This window comes from Alosa alosa, chromosome 20 (genome assembly GCF_017589495.1).
Source record: "Alosa alosa isolate M-15738 ecotype Scorff River chromosome 20, AALO_Geno_1.1, whole genome shotgun sequence".
NCBI classification, from domain to species: Eukaryota; Metazoa; Chordata; class Actinopteri; order Clupeiformes; family Clupeidae; genus Alosa; species Alosa alosa.
Window position 1 is genome coordinate 21,115,011 of NC_063208.1, and position 17,278 is coordinate 21,132,288.

General features: G+C 39.2%; 4 protein-coding genes across 7 annotated transcripts in view; 3 read left to right on the forward strand and 1 right to left on the reverse strand.

Moving 5' to 3' along the window:
- The window catches only part of LOC125285286 (prolyl endopeptidase-like), a 77,238-nt gene extending 66,361 nt beyond the window's left edge, over positions 1 to 10,877 (reverse strand). Inside the window, exon 1 of the mRNA XM_048229678.1 lies at positions 10,795 to 10,877. The gene's annotated coding sequence lies outside the window, so the exon portion shown is untranslated. The remainder of the gene's footprint in view (positions 1 to 10,794) is intronic.
- LOC125285289 lies at positions 3,852 to 7,894 on the forward strand. 4 transcript variants are annotated; one of them, XM_048229681.1, is made up of 5 exons: positions 3,852 to 3,904; positions 3,992 to 4,130; positions 4,854 to 4,890; positions 4,992 to 5,250; positions 6,414 to 7,894. In XM_048229681.1, the coding sequence occupies exon 5, from the start codon at positions 6,667 to 6,669 to the stop codon at positions 7,582 to 7,584; it is 918 nt and encodes a 305-aa protein (XP_048085638.1). In that variant the 5' UTR covers positions 3,852 to 3,904; positions 3,992 to 4,130; positions 4,854 to 4,890; positions 4,992 to 5,250; positions 6,414 to 6,666; the 3' UTR covers positions 7,585 to 7,894. The 4 variants fall into 4 exon arrangements, with proteins under 4 accessions (XP_048085638.1, XP_048085639.1, XP_048085637.1 ...); XM_048229682.1 differs by having other exon boundaries at positions 4,992 to 5,151; XM_048229680.1 differs by having other exon boundaries at positions 3,858 to 3,904; positions 4,992 to 5,317.
- Positions 9,585 to 10,937, forward strand: LOC125285700. Its single transcript, XM_048230245.1, has 3 exons — positions 9,585 to 10,381; positions 10,581 to 10,659; positions 10,771 to 10,937. The coding sequence occupies exons 1-3, from the start codon at positions 9,620 to 9,622 to the stop codon at positions 10,935 to 10,937; spliced, it is 1,008 nt and encodes a 335-aa protein (XP_048086202.1). The 5' UTR covers positions 9,585 to 9,619.
- Positions 10,938 to 13,495: 2,558 nt separating this feature from the next.
- The window catches only part of LOC125285290 (squalene monooxygenase-like), a 34,458-nt gene continuing 30,675 nt past the window's right edge, over positions 13,496 to 17,278 (forward strand). Inside the window, exon 1 of the mRNA XM_048229688.1 lies at positions 13,496 to 13,574. Coding sequence (XP_048085645.1) covers positions 13,555 to 13,574 — 20 coding nt within the window. The 5' untranslated portion in view covers positions 13,496 to 13,554. The remainder of the gene's footprint in view (positions 13,575 to 17,278) is intronic.

A 17,278-nucleotide genomic window follows, 5' to 3' on the forward strand; every position in this document is an offset into this window, starting at 1 on the left:
TCCTGTTTCCAAACAACACAACACTTCAAGCAGACTTAAAATAAAAACCCTTTTTAATAGTGGGGCAGTTAAGCATCAAATTTGACAGAAAAACTCAGAAAAGGGGTCTAATCAGATTTAGGGCCATATTTTGCACCCTGGCGCATGGTGTAAAACTCGCAATGAGTAAGCTTATTCACATAGAATAGGATAACAGTTCAAGCAATGTTAAATCAAGGGAGGGACAGTCTAAGTGCTAGATTAAGCATGTCAAGTTGTTTGTAGTGCTAGGAGAGGAGGTTTTTGAAGACAGAGAGGGACATCCCTGCTCTGGTAGGAATTATCAAAATGATCAGTTGGTATGAAATTGTGAGCTTAACTGCTCCACTATATTATCTTTGTTGAATAAGGAGGGTTTGATGCATGGCCTCAAAGCTACTGTGAACAGGAAACCTGTTGTTTCCTCCTTCATATGCAAATCTCAGACTTACAGACTGTTATACAGACTGACACAAACCATCCTTCTGATCACCGCCCCCGTCCACAAGCTCCTTCTGATCACTGCCCCATCCACAAGTTGTTACCACTTCGAGTTGGAGACTCAGGTAGAAGTTGTTGGAGCCTATTGTGAAACAATCTTTAGCTACAAAGCAATCAGTGTTCACTATAATCATGTTGGTGGCTGATAAGCATGAAGTTGTACTAGATATTTGCTAGAATTGGCCATTTTATTATTGGATTTTAAATGGGCTTGTAAAATAGCATCTGCCCATGTTTTTGACAGACCAAAGTTGCATAGGCCTACCTTCTGTGTTAACATCAGAGAACAAGGTAAAATACTCCATTCATCCATTCTATCATCTTTGGGGGTTTTATGCCTATAATGTGATAGGAAGCAAGTGGGAGAGAGAGATGGGGACCGGGAAATGACCAGGCCGGTCTTGAACCTGGGCCCGTGGGTACATAGATCCAAACCAGTTGCACAACAGCACCCCCCATTCTGTCATATTTAACTCCAGAGCCAAGTTCAGTCATTTGTACAGCCTATTGCTTGTCTATAATACATTTGCAGCCTATATGAAGGCTATTTCATTATGTACTGTTTTAAATTAGATACATAAAAACATGTGTTTTGTTACATGTTGCCAATTATTCATCTGAATGAACATGGATGATTGGCTTTTTGGAGCCTGTTGAAAGATGCTACATGCATTCAGTGCCAAACAATGAGAAAAATGATTGATAAGAATATCATTGCCAATAAAAGCATCATCTCCAGAAGTGGCAAGTTGAACTGAAGTGGCGAGATGAACTATTGTAGCCTACGGTATATTTCAGGTGTTAAATCAATGTTAATTTCCATACTTGGATGAACAAGACAGATTCTCTAAAGGATCTTTGGATTCTCTTTACACTTGGCCCTGTTTAACCCTTAAAGGAGTACCGTCACACCGGTGTGACGGGAATGTTGGGAAATTAACATTCTAAAGAATATCTGGGTTCATTGAATTCAACATAGAATTTTAGAACCTTCAATTGTTGCGGAACTTAGAATTTTCAAAAACCTACACCTTTAAGGGTTAATGACATAATGTAACTGCTGTATGCTGCTGATGTCACAAAGCCGCAATTGTGACATCATACAATGTCCTATAGAAGAAGTCCATTTTAGTTGTTTGAAGTTCATTAGGCTACAATGCAAGCAACCAGCACTGATTAGCCTTCAGCTTTTGCTGAACAAAAAGGTATGCTTAATCACTTTCAGCAGCAGGCTTTCAGATTAAATTAATTCAATGTACTTATTGTAGGCTATTTAGTAACCATATCAGTTCAGTTAATTTAAGCAATGCAGCATCTGACCAAAGTTGCATACCTTCTTAACATCAGGTCAAACACTCATTCATCTGTCATCTCTAAATTCAGTTTGTGCAGCCTATGAATTAAACATGTTATGAAATTGCTTCACTTTGAATGAATGAAATGAAATGAAATAAATGCCTCTCGTCCAATCAGAAATTAATACATGGCTGGACTTAACTGTTCTATAAATCATACCAAAATGCAAGCAACCAGCACTGATTGGTAGTAGTGAGGTGGAAAGCTAAGGACAACAAATAAAGTCAAGGGATTTGATACTTTTTTCAGTCAGGGAATTATCAAATTATCTGATTATGCAATTATCAAAAAGATATACAGTATTGTATATTCTCCATGCAATACATTTCTTTCTTAGGTTAGTCAATATGCTTCCTGTAATACTGTGGATGTGTTTTGTCTGCTAAACACAAAGGCAAACTGTTTTTTTGTACATTAAAGTGTACTGTATATGTCAAGTTAAAAAACATTTTTGACAAATGAAGGGACATGAAGCAAGATAGTAGTGAGTAGTGATTTTTCTTGAAAAATCAACTTTAAATACAATAGAACAATATTTACAGTTATTTTTATAACTGAATTTATGAACATTCCAGACACAGTGATGACCTCATAAGAGGGAGTCCAGCAAAGTTGAGCATAGGGGAGAATGGGTTTTAACTGCATTTTCTTTTAACTGATAAGGCCAAAAATGTCCTCTATGACATACCAGTGGTTCATAAACATGGGCCTGACTAGCAGGGACAAAGTAAAGACGAATAGGCTACAAAATTTAGGTAAATCATGGCCATCAAATCATCAGTGAGAAATTGATTAAGGATGAGAGTAGGATCGGCTCACTATTAGTATGCATCATGGCTTCAAAATGGCAGTTGTGTCATTTGCCGTCACATAAGCTTTCATATACAACAAGTTAAATAGAATCTGTAAGCAAATTAATTGTCTGTCTTTAGCTAACATTGGTTGATAAGCAGATGTATATATAAAGAGCAAATGTGTGGTAGCACATATACACTGATGGTTTTATAGTCAGGTCTCTAAAGAAAAGCATATGCCCATGGTTGGCTGAACACAGACTAATGAGTTCCTTACTGATTCTACTTAGTTTAGGCTGTATAATGGCCTATATGTGATGGCAAGTGACACAACTGGCATTTTCAAGCATTGCTACTTACCCATATCCTCTTCATCACATTTTAAGATCAATAATGGTTGCCAGTAAAGAAAAAATGTATCAGGATATTTTTATGTCAGGCAGGTAGTACTCTAGCATGACATACTGGAATGAAGTCATGTTTTTGGCCTCATCAGTGTAAAAAAACCTACTGTATGATCCCTTATCCCATGTGTTTTAATTGACCAACTTTGCTGGACTCCCTCTTATGAGGTCATCATTGTGTCTGGAATGTTTCCTGGAATGTTCATAAATTCAGTTATAAAAATAACTGTTGATTTTTCAATAAAAATCACTACTCACTACTATCTTGCTTCATTTGTCAAAAATGTTTTTTAACCTGACATACGCACTTTAATGTTAATGGAATTCAGCTTTTTAGTTCATAAATGTTCCCAATTTTACACTGAGAACCTTCCAGGACAAGAAATTAATTCATTTTAACAAGCAAAATATGAACATACATTTATATTTTTTGCTAAAAGTATGCTATTCCTAATTTACTATGCTATTACTCGGTTGCTGGGCTGTTGCTGTCAAAGTTTATGTGGGTCGTTAGGGTGTTTCTACAGTTGTAGAGGGTTGCCATGGGGGTTACTGGAGTGCAGCTGTGGTTGTCAAGGCGGTCACTGCCTACTGTGGTCATTGTGATGGACATAGTACACAGCCTGGACAAAGGGCATAATGTGTCCTTGACCTTACTATATTCAAATGCATGTGTAGATTCTAACAAATATCTAGTTGCTTTTAAAACTCTGGCATGCTGTTGCTTTAAAGGGAACAAATAGCTGCATGTTAAAAATAAGGAATGTATTGTCTTCCAGAAAATAATGGATTCTCATGAAGAAGCAACGGCACCGGAGGAGAGTCTTAATGGTTAGATTCCCTTTATCCTTCTATCATAACTTAACAATTAAAATGTCTCGATAATAACATTTGTTAATCTTCTGTCATGTTATTCAGCTTCTCCATCTGCAGTTCAGCCAGCCTCCTCAGAGCCCATAGCAACAGAGGCTCACATGGGCGTCCATCAGCTGTCCACTTCCAGGATCCAGATGGAGATGTTGTCATTGCGTGACTACATTATGGATCTCAGTAAAGAGTAAGTAGCTCTCTTGTGTCCACAATAAATTTCCCTTTGGCATATACTGTACCATTTTAGATAGCCATGTCAATAAAGTATCATTATTTAATTTATTTTCACAAATGTGCTTTTATCTAAGTGACTTTTAGGGCCAGATGTACTTACATTCGCGAACATTATTAGTGTTATTAGCGTCATGGACAAACCGCAGATTGCGAACGCTGTCAGACCCAAGTTTCCGTCGTATTTATCAATCGTTCAATCCTTAGTGTAAACTGTGCCTTTCTCCGCCCATAAACGCAATTTACGAACGTCCACAACTGAATGGCAGCGCCTACAAGCACAGTTGAATGAAGTTAACTGATGACAACATTAAAAAGAATCCATACATAATTAGGCGCTATTTACTCTTCCCTAGGGCTGCACGATTATGGCCAAAATGATAATCACGATTATTTAGATCAATATTGAGATCACGATTATTTTAGTGACAAAAATATTTTTCCCTAAACATATTGGACTTGCTATCTGGCTCACCCAAATTCTTCCCCTCACATTTACTCCCCTAAATTACTGCAAATATAGACTTGACTGCAACTTGACTGTTTTGTATTATTTAAATGACAAAGTCATGCCTATGGGTGTGCCCTCTCAGTTTATATCAGTCCAGGATCTTGCTCTAACAGGTGCTTTACAGCCACAGTAGCAGTTGGTAATCAATTTCAATGTTTTGTTCTGAAGGGAATGGGATTCATTTTCTGATGCTATGATCAACCCTGTAAGTATAATTGGTCTTAATTGCTGAGTGAATTTTCCTGATCAGAAATTCTGTGTTGCAGTGTTGAGACAAAATCTAATGGTTTCTCCCCTTCAAAACAGGTGACAAAGGCACATTTTCTTGAAGTGTGCTTGATCGTAGCTAAACATGTTACTTTGAGTGCACTTAAAGTCATCATGCCAAGCCTTGCCAGGTGGATAGGAGAGGACCCAGAATTTTTGATGACACCAGACCAGAGCCATGGCTATGTAAATGTCATCGGTACTAGGCCAAAAAATCCATCAATAACCTACATTGAAGATGATCAGGATGTTATCGAACTTAATAAGGGGGTCCTTACCAAGGTCATCCCTAAAGCAGGTAGCAGGTCATCTCTAAGATCCTGTGATGAGCCACTCATGAGCTCACACAGTTCTTCTGGAAAGAGGTATGTTATGCCAATTAGGGGTGGGCGATATGGACAAAAAATTATATCTCGATATTTTTTGTGATTTTGACGATAACGATAATTAGTCGATATCCTTTAAAGAATTGTTTTTGTGAAAGTCTGAGTTACTTTACAGCTCATTATTTATGAATAGCATTATTACAATAATAACCAATAACCTAACCTGTGACTTTTTAACCAAATCAACCAATGCATTGTCACTCTATGACACATTTCCAATTCTGCCCCCACTTGTGTGTGTGGCAATGACATGGTCTAGCCAGCTACATTAGAGAAGATGAATAGGCCTAACAGTTTCCCAAGAAAGTCTGAAGCTGAAGTTCCTTTCAAACCTTTACATAGGATTCAATGTAAAACTAAGAGCAGACCAACAGAGTAGCCTACATCTCAGTTATTTCCTTCTATGTTTTGTTTTAGAGCAATCACGTAGGCTAGCATTCCAAGTTACAGAATAGAAACTAATGCGTTAGCTTATGGCTAATGTAAATGAGAAATCCCATAGAGATGCTAACGGTTAGCATAATCGGTAAACGTAGATATTTACAGCGAACTTCAGTCCATTTGTAAAAGAGTTACATGAGAATAGTTATTTGTTTACAACTGACTATTAAAATACTCAAAGGCTAATGTTTTCTCTACATATAATACCGTGTAGGAAAAAACGTGACTGTCTCATCAATGCTACTTGAACAGAAGTAGCCAGATAAAATCCCAAGTAGGCTACTCTTGCTGCACAAAATAAACATTAGGCTGTGTGGGACAACGTTGTGACCCACTAGTGATCACGTGACACTTGCTCTGCTGCACTTCTCGCGCATAGCCTACCTCCTGGGAATGTATGAGTCTTCATTGCACATAGTTAAAACAACAATCACGATATTATCGCAGACGATATATATCGCCCACCCATAATGCCAATGGCATGGCAGATGGACAGAGGTGGTGGCTGTAAGTTTGTGAATGTAATGTATATGCTTGCTTGTACATCTGGACTGTGTAATGGGATATGTAAATAAAGCCTTTGAGCTTGTAGAGAATGTTATGGGCTAAACCCAACTATTGTGATTTTCTTAAGGTCCAGCACCTTCCTGCAAATTACTTCATTGCCCCAGCATGGAATCACAAAGGAACATATCCTGCACAATGTCCAGAGGAGTCTTACCAAATTGAATGATGCTGGCTTGACTCCAGATTCAGAAGAATGGATTGACGCCATTGTGACAGAAGTCACACAAACAATACATTCCACCTTTTCCAAGACCAGGCCAGACTTGCAAAACTCATCAAGATTTGCACTTTCACTTCAAAAGATCAAAAGCATTGAACTGATGAAAAATATTTCTTTGAAGTTGAAAACATATATATCTCAACAACACAAACCCTCTAAAAAACAGCCTTCTTCTCTTGTGGAAGACGTTGAAAACAATTCCATTTTGGTTTCAACTACTGCAGAGGCAATGACTACCATCATACAGGAAATGGAAAGATGTTTGGATGGAATTGACAGAACCCATCCTACTAAAAAACTACTTACGACTATGAAGAGGGCTGTTAAAATGCTGGCTTGCCAAAGTGTTTCTTCGAAGGATATCCCTGCTTTTGGTACTCATGATACCGATGACCTTGGTGAGCTCAACGTTTCTAAGAAAGAAAAGCTTGGCCAGAATTCAGGTCAAGGTTCAGGCATTACATTCAGGCTCTCAAGTGACCAATTCCGCGCAAAGGCAAAGAAGGCTATCAGTGATGTTCTCACTGAAAAGGTCAAACTAGTGCATTCCACGTCTTCAGCTGGACCTTGTTTTCCAGAGAGTAACATCATTATGGAAGACAAGGATCTTTCCTCTAGCTGCTCTCCTCATCCAGTTCACTCTGTTGGTTCTGTGATCGTCAACGCATTTGTGGAGGAGATAACATCTATAATAGAATCCACTGAATGTGCAAGAGAATCACTTACAAATGAGGAAACAGCTAGTGACACCCAATTCGGTGAGCCCTCGGCGGTACCAATTACTCTAAAAAATCAGACTGTTGAAGCGGCCAAAGGGCTTTACAACAAAGTCCAACGAAAGATCGGGGAGTTTTTCAAGAACCCACTGATTCTGTGGCGCAAAAGCATGCTTTTCCTGCTCAGAACCGTCAGTACTCTGGTGTTCAACCAACCAGTACTTGCAGCGAGCAGCTTCAGCCCCATACCAGGCCATTTCTCAGAAAGACACATAGTGATGGCACACATAGTGTGGCTTTAGGTGAATTTAATTTGACCCAGACTCAGATTGATGAATGCACGAAAGAAGCCTTGAAAGGGATCCTTACCACCTTTTGTCTGAGTCAGAGGAACCATCTTTATTCTTAAGCACATCGGCTGACACGTTTGTGGAAAATGTCATTTTCCAACTGGATGATCTGATCTCTTCAACCTCTTTAATGACCTTAGAGAACAGCAGTGACCAATCCAACAAGAACTTGTTTGAGAATGTCACAAGGGCCTCTGATTCAACATCCAGAAAGTCTTCTTTCCTGGCATGTCTTCAAAAAATGTCTATCAAAGGGTTTCAAACAAATGCTCTTAGGGCTGTAAAGCTTGCCCGTGCCAAAACAGTAAGAAGCCATAATGCTAGTGGCACACTAGATCAACATTATTTGCCCGAAAGGATTCAAGTGAGCTCCTTCTTTTTCCTTCCGGTGGAAAGAGAGGCTTCTGACACTGAAGCATTTGAGCAAAACAGACCTAATGTAGATGTAGATTCTGCTGCGTCAATAATGGCAGATCAGTTTGTGACTGACCTGCAGAGTTGTGTTTGAGTTTTTGCATTCTATGAAGGACAAGCCACAACAGCAAAACTGCATCAACATTTGCTGAACAAGATGGAAGAGTTTTTTGGTCAAATATCTTTCAAGGGAATCCGCTCATATAAACAACTAGTGAAGGAACCTACAGATGAGCAAAGTTCCATCAGTGAGGTTGAGCATCCCCCTTCGGAGGAGCACAACATCCACCCACTGGTCAATCCCAAGGACACCACCAAAGATATTCTGATCAAGGTATTCACATTATATAAAGATGAGATGATGAGTGAAAATGCAGAGTGTGATATATCACCTGCTGTCTCAACTGAAGACCAAAATATTATTCTGCAACTTGAAGCTTATTTTGCTGGGTCACCTGTTCAAAAACTTGGCGAGGATTACACTGACGAAACAGTCCCTTCACCTACAAAGCTTAGCCAGAAACTCTCAGAGGATGAGTTTCAAAGTAAAGCTGCAAAGCTTGTGAGTGATGTTTTATTGCTCTCTGTCAGGACAAATTTCTTCCCTGGAGGCACAGAATGCTGCTTCTGATTTAGTCACACAAGTGACTGATGTGGTGCAGAAACTTTTGGAAGCCACAGCCTCAGACACTCCAGAAAGCTCATATGATATGAAAGACTGCACTGATATGGATATACAACCTTCACATAGCATCTCTCAAATATCTGAAGATGCTATTGAGACAATTTGGTCCAACACTTGAAAAAACACATTCCAAAGCTTCAAGAGAAAACTGAAAAAAATAATAAGTACCGCCATACACAACCCAAAGCTGAGGACGAAGACAAAGAAGCTATTAACAAGGCGTTTGGTTTTATTCTGGAGGAACTTGCACAGTCTGTTGATTTGGATGAGGACCACCAAATGATAAGAGGTATAGTCAATGCAATGATAGACAACATTGGAGAGGAGGATGTCCAGTTAATGAAAGAACCACAAAGGGCGAATTCCTCCTCATCCACTGCTTCCAAAAGCAAACTATCAACACTGAGCTCTGAGGTCTTACCTGGTGCAGTCCTCAGCCTTAGTGAGACACCTGCTGAAGCACCTTCTGTGCACCATCTTTATATTGACATGGATGACATGGCTGAAAATGAGCCCTCTCCTATGTCTCATGAATCAATCGTCAACATTGTAAACACCATCTCTGCTGAGCTGGATGTGCAGAATGAGGATTGTTCGCTCTCACTCACTCAGGATCTTACCTCAGTGGGGGAAAGGCTGGAGAGATTGCTGTGTGATGAGAGACTGAGCTCACTCTTGCACAATCTTGCTAACCTGATTCACCATCTTTGCTTTAAGGACCAAAAAGGAATGGCTGCCACAAAGTCTGCTTCTGATTCTCTACTTTTGAGCATGGGACAGAGTGGCAAATCCCCCCCAAAAAATATTGTCAGACAGATTGTGCAGGTTTATGCTGAGACAGTGAAGAATTTGTTCCTTCCTTGCTTCAACATTCCATCACCTTGGAATATGGATGTGGAAGGAGTTTTCCAACATGCTTCATCCTCTGCATCTTGCCCCAGTTTCCTACATTCCTTATCTGAAATAGTACCCCAAGGTGCCTTGAGATCTCCTTCACAAATACTGCAGAGCACATTACAAGTTCTTACCACAGTCATGACGAGGGATGTCATGAACATGCTAGCCCCGACTCTGCAAACAACAGGGGATTTAGAGGGGCAAACGGACCAGCAGCCGATACCACAGCATCTCTTTGGCAGACCTTGCTCAGGTGATCCCACGCAGATTTCAGTAAGCAAGGATATTGTAATGGGTTCCCCTTATCCTTCACTGAACCCAGTGGATTCCGCCTCAGATGATTACACCATCCTGGTTACTGTATTAGTCATTCGACTACTTTCTAAGTTGAATGATCAAGAGTCACTTTCTGATGATATGTTAGACATATGTAGAGTGCTAATTAACAGGGTAATTACAGAAATTGATGCTGCCTTGGGCATAGCGAAAAGTATGGCCTGTCTATATGACGTGAGCATTAAAAAAGTATTTAGAGCCGTTTACAATGATCTCATGCATGAGTTTGGCAGTAAGGACATTCTCCTGAATGTGATGATGTCAGAGGATCCTTGTTTTGAGTCTCTGGTCACATCCCTAACACGTGAATTCATGCAAACCACTATTTCGCCAAATCTAAAGGAAGAGAAGACCAAGAAGCGGACACTTAGTTTCCTACCAAAACTATCAAAAATCAAGGCCTTTTTTCATATCAAGGTAAAATATATTTAATTGATACTATAATTACGGTTTTGTTTAGATTCAAGTAATATGTTGTAGAAAAGCATACATTTATGTAGTGCTCCTCTCATAACTCACATTGTAGATGTTTTAAGCTTCTCCAAACATAATTAGAATTTACAATTGCCCCTTTTCCATTTTTTAAACCATTTTATTGCATATGCTAATTTATCAGAAATCAAAGTCAGGCAGTAGTAGAAAGGAGCAGTCCATCAACGTGGATCAGAATCCGACATCGGCTCATGTTGATCCAGGTAAGACATTGGTCATTGTTTATAGTAACTCTGATTTTGCATACAAAATTACAAAAACTACAGGATGACTGGGAAAATGTATAAAGTGATCATAACTTTTGTGTTTTGTAGCTGTCCTATGTGCAGAGTGCTTACCTTGTGGTGCACCAGTTTCCTCCAGTGACAAGACTATCACCATCGCTTCATCAGAGAAGAACGCTCACAAGGGCTTTTTCTCCAGAATCATCTCTAGTTTATCTAGAAAATCCCCAAAGATACACCCAGAGGCACTTCATTAATATTGTAATAAACATACCTGCATTCATTTTGGACCTTTACTCTTTTAGCAATGGAAGACTTCACTTTACTGTAATCAATGTGTAAAATGTTCATCTTTCATGATATTGTAGATTTAGCCTTACAGTGCACAACAATTGCAACTAGTTTTTTGGTAAATGAGGTGTAGCTTAGGCCTACTCTACAAGACATTGGCACTGACTTCTGAACACAGCGTAATACTACCACCTCGTGGAGACACATTTTTGTGCATTTCACTTATCTCGTCTCTACAAAGCAGGTCACCGTTTTGTCTCTGGATAATTCGTCATCAATTGGTGGTTCAAAGAAAACGGTTATGATTTCGTTCTTCCTGGAATTAAGTTATTAGACTAAGCGTAGGCCACGTATTCGGCATTTGTAGTGTAAGCTGGGACCTACGTTATTTTGAAAGTCCAAAATGGTTCATACTGTAAAATAATGTAGCCTAGTGTTTATTGTGCTAAAATATCTCAAATCCCACTTTTTGAACAAATGTGCAAGACTTGGGCCTAGTTTGCGGGTTTGCTTTTGAAGGCAGGCTCTTTCTTTTACTGTCTGGCCTCTGTTCGGGTGATCCAAGTAGCCTACATACGTCACGAAAACTATTGTAAATCATATGAAATGTATACGACCTATTGGGCATCTCTACCAAGTAGGCGGGACAAATTATCAGAGGCCGTAACGAGTGGATGCCTCTAGGATGATTAACACAATAAATGCTCTCTGCCACTGAAACTGGCACACCGGCTGGCACGATGTCTGAGCCGGTTTTATAAATAACATCAACCTATTTTTGAGACAGGCGTCTGTCTCCGGCGATTTTGTTGCCTGACAGCGGGGAAAGATGCCTTACCACTAAGGTTTACCTTCATTTTGTTGGTCATTGATAGGAATAGATAGCTTTGCGTTAGATAGTCCTAAGGTTTATTATGTTGGTGAATTAGGCTTAATTTAACTTAGCCTACTTTACGGAGAACCTGCATTAAAAGTAATTTATTTTAATTTATATTAATTTATTCATTCCTCCCAAGATGTAACTGTCATTGACATGTAAGACATACAGAAAGCACCTAGACAAAACAAATTTCATTGAACTAGAACTTGTCGTTTTTCATCAAAATAGACCTATAGTAAACACCTTTTGTACTGTTTTCTTCACCAAATAGGCAATACAGTACTTACAATACAGTACTCTAAATGTGCATTAGATCCATACTTGCAAATAGCAACACAGAACAGACATGGCATCTCTCATGGATAATAAATGATTGCTGATTGAAGAATTGTGCAAAGGAGTTTCACACAGGTGTATCATAGATTCAGACTTATGCAAGGAATCTATACCACCTGTGAAAAGATGTTTTCCTTTTGTTTAGCACGGGGAAACCAATAGTTTGGGGACTTTAGAGAGACCAAATTTCCCTCACGGGATCAAAAGAGTCCAGTGTGTAATGATTGATTAAAGAGTGTTTTTGAATTGGCAACAAGTTGTAGTGTTTGAAGGCAAGATTTGCTTTTGCTGCATGTTTTAAGTGTTTTGAGAGAGTAACAGCCTTTTGCAAGCAAAATGTGTCATTTTGTCCAGAGTGCTTTTGTTCAGACACGGGTGTTCTGTTTTGAGAATGTGATGTCAGTTGACACAGGTATCAAAACGATCAAGAAAAACTGTAACTGTTTAGGGTAAGGGCAACTGTAAGGGTGTGAGAACTGTGTTCTCTTTTATATCTGTTAAAAGACAAATTCAACAATGTATTGACATATTACAATCAGATTAAATTATTGCAATTACTTATAATGATAAAGACATTCATACTACTGTTGTCCTTAAAGCCAGAATTTATTTTCTCAGACTACAGGTACTATTGATATTTAGAATGTCAAACATTTAGCTTTTGCATCCAAGGCTGTATTGAGTGAGTGAGTGTATGTGGGGGGGACACTTAGTTATGTTTGACACTCAGAACACTCACGTCAACCACCCTATTTCCAATTATTCACAATGAGGGCAGCAATCAATGGCATGGCCTCCGCCTGCGTACTTCCGCTTAATTTCTTTTCTCTACAGTACACTGTCTGGAATAGCTCTCATTCAATTTGTTTACTTCGGCAACTTGTCTCCGAACCAACCAGCGAACAGAGGGCGTTCCTGAGAGCGATTACGTTAAAGTTGCAAGCCTATCGTTATCATTGTGTCCCCCGTGGTTAACATACGTCATTACAAAACGTTAGTGATTGAACTCCAATGATTTCAAATTTCAGACAAGCGTCCACCAACCAGGAAATAAACGTTTGCCAATGGATCTAGGCCAGACTCTCTGCGAAGTCATCTCCAAAAGTGGCGAGTTGAACTATTGTATATTTCAGGTGTTAAATCAATGTTAAATTCCATCCTCGGTGAACTAGAGACAGCTTTCCTTTACACACCCTGTTTAATGACATCATGTAACTGCTGTATGCTGCTGATGTCACAAAGCCACAAATGTGACATCATAGGCCTAGTGCCTTATAAGAAGTACATTTCAGTTCAGTTTCAGTTCATTAGGCTACAATGCTACAAGCAACCAGCACTGATAAGTCTACAGCCTATGATGAAATGGGATGATATTTCAAACCAAAAGGTATGTGAAACAATTTTCAGCAGCTACCTTTTTAATTAAATGCAATTAATGTCCTGGGGGCATATCTACGGGGAGGCTGTGGGAGGCAGTGCCACTGAAAGGTAATAATTTTTATAGTCTGCACACAGCTTTCCACCGTTGCTCGTGGTGAAATATCTCACTCGCATGGTGAATTGCATCCACATACTCTAATACATTATGCACTTTTTCACTAGCCTAAAACCCTGAGAATGAATCCTGATTACTCTAACGTTCTTAAAGTGAGAGGCACTCAATTTGACCTACACACTATACCCTACAACATCGTTTCACAACCTTTGGGTCGGGACCTCGTGGGGTCACCTGAAATTCAAATGGGATCCGCTGAGTTATTCGGTATCTTACAATTGACCAGTACATTACATAAACATGAACATACATGAAATAAAAAGAATTATGAAAAACCCCACGATATCCAAGTTAAGTAACTAATCGGATCCTTCATTACAATCTAGCTATGTAAAAATGAACGTAGGCATCCCGCATGAGATCATCATGGGTAATAATGCTTGATCAACGTTCCAAACAAAGTAGCAAAACAACCAGGCGAGTTAGTCATACAAACAAATTAGTTTGCTAGGACATTAGGGCAAAATACCGCTCTCAACTGAATGTTAACTGACCAGTACATTACATAAACATATACATTAAATTAAAAAATATGAAAAACTAATCGGATCCTTCGTTACAATCTAGCTATGTAAAAAAATTAATCATTTTATTTTTGAGATCATCATGGGTAATAATGCTTGATCAACATCCCAAATAAAGTAGCAAAACAACCAGGCGCGAGTTAGTCAAACAAACAAACAAATTAGTTTACTAGGACATTGAAAACCAGACATGTGGACTCGAGTCACATGACTTGGACTCGAGTCAGACTCGAGTCATGATTTTAATGACTTCAGACTTGACTTGATAAAATTCGGCATGACTTGCGACTCGACTTGGACTTGAATACTATTCACTCGAGACTTGACTCGGACTTTGCCTCTTTGACTTGTGACGACTTGACATGTCTCGAGTCAAAAACTAAATTTCCTGATCATGGACCAGTCACCCCAGAGATGCTTTCCCTCCGCGACTAAAAAAAAAAAAAAAAAAAAATAGCGGAGACAAGCGGCCAGTCCAGAGCACAGTTCAGTGCTGCCGCTACCCCCACATGCGTTACGCACTGTGTGTAGGGCACCAAGAGACAGAGAAACGACCAACATTTAGCCAATAACTAGTAGCTTTACTGCCAACTGATTTGCACTCTTGTTAGAGAACGTTTACAATGTCAAAATGCACCAACAGCATGTTTCATAAAGATGATACTTTTCGAGTCCTCTCCATTTAGATCCAACTTGAACTTATGCTAGCCTACTGCATTTAATTGAGAACCCCATCTAAGCACGCACGAGAGGGAGAGAAAACGAGTGGCAGGTTCCAGCTGGCTTGTCATTGTTGATGGTGATTGAGATTTTCTTTTAAATATAAGAAACGTATAAAAGGAAATCATGAAGGCAACAAATACGAGATTAGGGGAAATTGCGGATTTATCCGGTTCTCACTACTGTTATAAACTATGAGATCCAGGTCACTATGACATAGGCTGCACTCACTGATGAATATGAAGAATATGAAGAGTTGTCTTTGCCTTTGTGTAATGGAAATGGTGAGTCTTGAAGTAGGCCTATTCAATAATGTGTTTACATGAAGCACATTGATATGCCACGCATACGCATTCCACTCAGCTAGCTAGGTGGCTACTGGCTACCAGGCTCATAATTCACATTTAATTGCAAACAGAAAATGTCAAGCAAGCATCATGTCATACATGCATCTATTTCCAAAGGAATGAAAGCTGTTTGTGCCAACTTAATATCATGCTTATCATTGTTAATATTGTGCTATACATGTGTATACAATGTTTGAGTTTGTGGACTAGCCATAGGAATGGAGCTGGTAAAAAAAAGATCATTATGAGAATGTGTGGACAGTGGCACACAATGGGCTTAAAGTGACAGTGCACCATTTACAAATGAGATAAACAGCATCAAATGTGTAGTATTTCTTAATAAATGAATACTTTAAAACAAAATTACTGTGTCATTATTATCATTTAAATAATATAAAAGTATTGTCCTTGGCTTCCCTTATGAGTCGCCACTGGCAGACAGCCTAATAAATTGTTTGCAGGCAAATCTGTGGCCTAGCGCAGTGAAATGCCATCAGTCAAATTATTACTCATACTTACAGTGTGCTCCGCAATTTGGAAAAACAATATATATATTTGTCATGTAGCTATCCGTTTTGTACAGATTACTCAGGTATGCACATGTGTATATTGTATGCGCATGCATATATCGTAAAAGATTTCAAGACAGAAACATTGAACATATTTTAATCTGTATTTATAAAAAATGATCGATAGTCTAATAATGCCATTATTAAGTGAAGAGTACCTGATGACTTGTTCAGGACTTGAAAAAGATTGGGACTTGGACTTGGACTCGACTTGGCTTTGATGAGACTTGGACTTGGACTCGACTTGCCCTTCTCTGTATTTACTTGGGACTTGACTTGGACTTGAGTGCTAAGACTTGGGACTTACTTGTGACTTGCCAAACAGTGACTTGGTCCCACCTCTGTTGAAAACACCTGGTCTCCCTCTCTATCATTTTCAAATTCAACAAAACCATAACCCCAAGGTCCCCCCCCCCCTTTCCTTGCCCCCTTCTCTGTCTTTATCTACCTGTTTATTTGCTTGATTGAATTGATTGGTTGATTAATTAATCAATTTTATTTAAACTAAATGTATTTATGTTATTTAACCTTATTTCCTCCTTTCCCCCCTACATTCACCACTTTACATATAGACACACTAGCAACACCCAAACATAGCATGTTACCAAAGCCCTTTACCATGACCCGATCATGACCACTCACAGACCTTTTTATTCAATTACAAAGAACTGAGTCCCATCCTGTCAGCTCTGTCATCGTCCTGTCCCACTGTCTGCGTGTATGTCTGTCTGTCTGTTTGTCTGTCTATCTGTCTGTCTATCTGTCTCACTTGTCTACGTTACCTTATTGCGTTTCATGTGTTTTATGTTTCAATTCACATGGTGCTATATGATACGATTCCAGGGTCACATAAATGGTTGAGGTAGGACAATTGTATTTGAATTGTAAAAGTTGTCCTCCGAAGAGGGGGGTTGGTGGTGGGCCAAAAAAGATTTTAGGCCTTAAAAAAAAAAAAAAAAAAGTTTACTAGGACATTTGGGCAAAATACCGCTCTCAACTGAATGTTACCGCAGAGAGGAGATGCGCTCTCTCATAGATGAATGAATGATTGGGGTCGCCAATGTTTAAGGTTGGGAACCCCTGCCCTACAATGTAATGACATTAAAGATAAATGTAAGTCAATATGAAAATCATGTAAAATGTAAGTCAAAATAAAAATCAAGAAAATCCCACAAACAAAACAGCCTGGAACGCTATGTAGTTTCTCAGGGAATACTGAAGGGAGGAGTGAGCTACCTTTCTGGTGTGTTTTGTTATAGGGACTCACCATTCGCAGTGCTCAGTCCGAGGGGCCGGATAATTAGTTGTCTTTCAAATTCCCTACGTGACGAATTCCTGCTCAATCACTGACTGCATAGCAGACAGAATGGAAAACC

Coding starts and splice junctions, on each gene's coding strand:
- LOC125285289 (XM_048229680.1), top strand. CDS start 3,859: ATGGATTCTCATGAAGAAGCAACGGCACCGGAGGAGAGTCTTAATG. Junction 4,131..4,853: donor ATTATGGATCTCAGTAAAGA/GTAAGTAGCTCT, acceptor TTTGTTCTGAAG/GGAATGGGATTCATTTTCTG. Junction 5,318..6,413: donor CACAGTTCTTCTGGAAAGAG/GTATGTTATGCC, acceptor GATTTTCTTAAG/GTCCAGCACCTTCCTGCAAA.
- LOC125285700 (XM_048230245.1), top strand. CDS start 9,620: ATGGATGTGGAAGGAGTTTTCCAACATGCTTCATCCTCTGCATCTTGC. Junction 10,382..10,580: donor AGGCCTTTTTTCATATCAAG/GTAAAATATATT, acceptor CTAATTTATCAG/AAATCAAAGTCAGGCAGTAG. Junction 10,660..10,770: donor ATCGGCTCATGTTGATCCAG/GTAAGACATTGG, acceptor TGTGTTTTGTAG/CTGTCCTATGTGCAGAGTGC.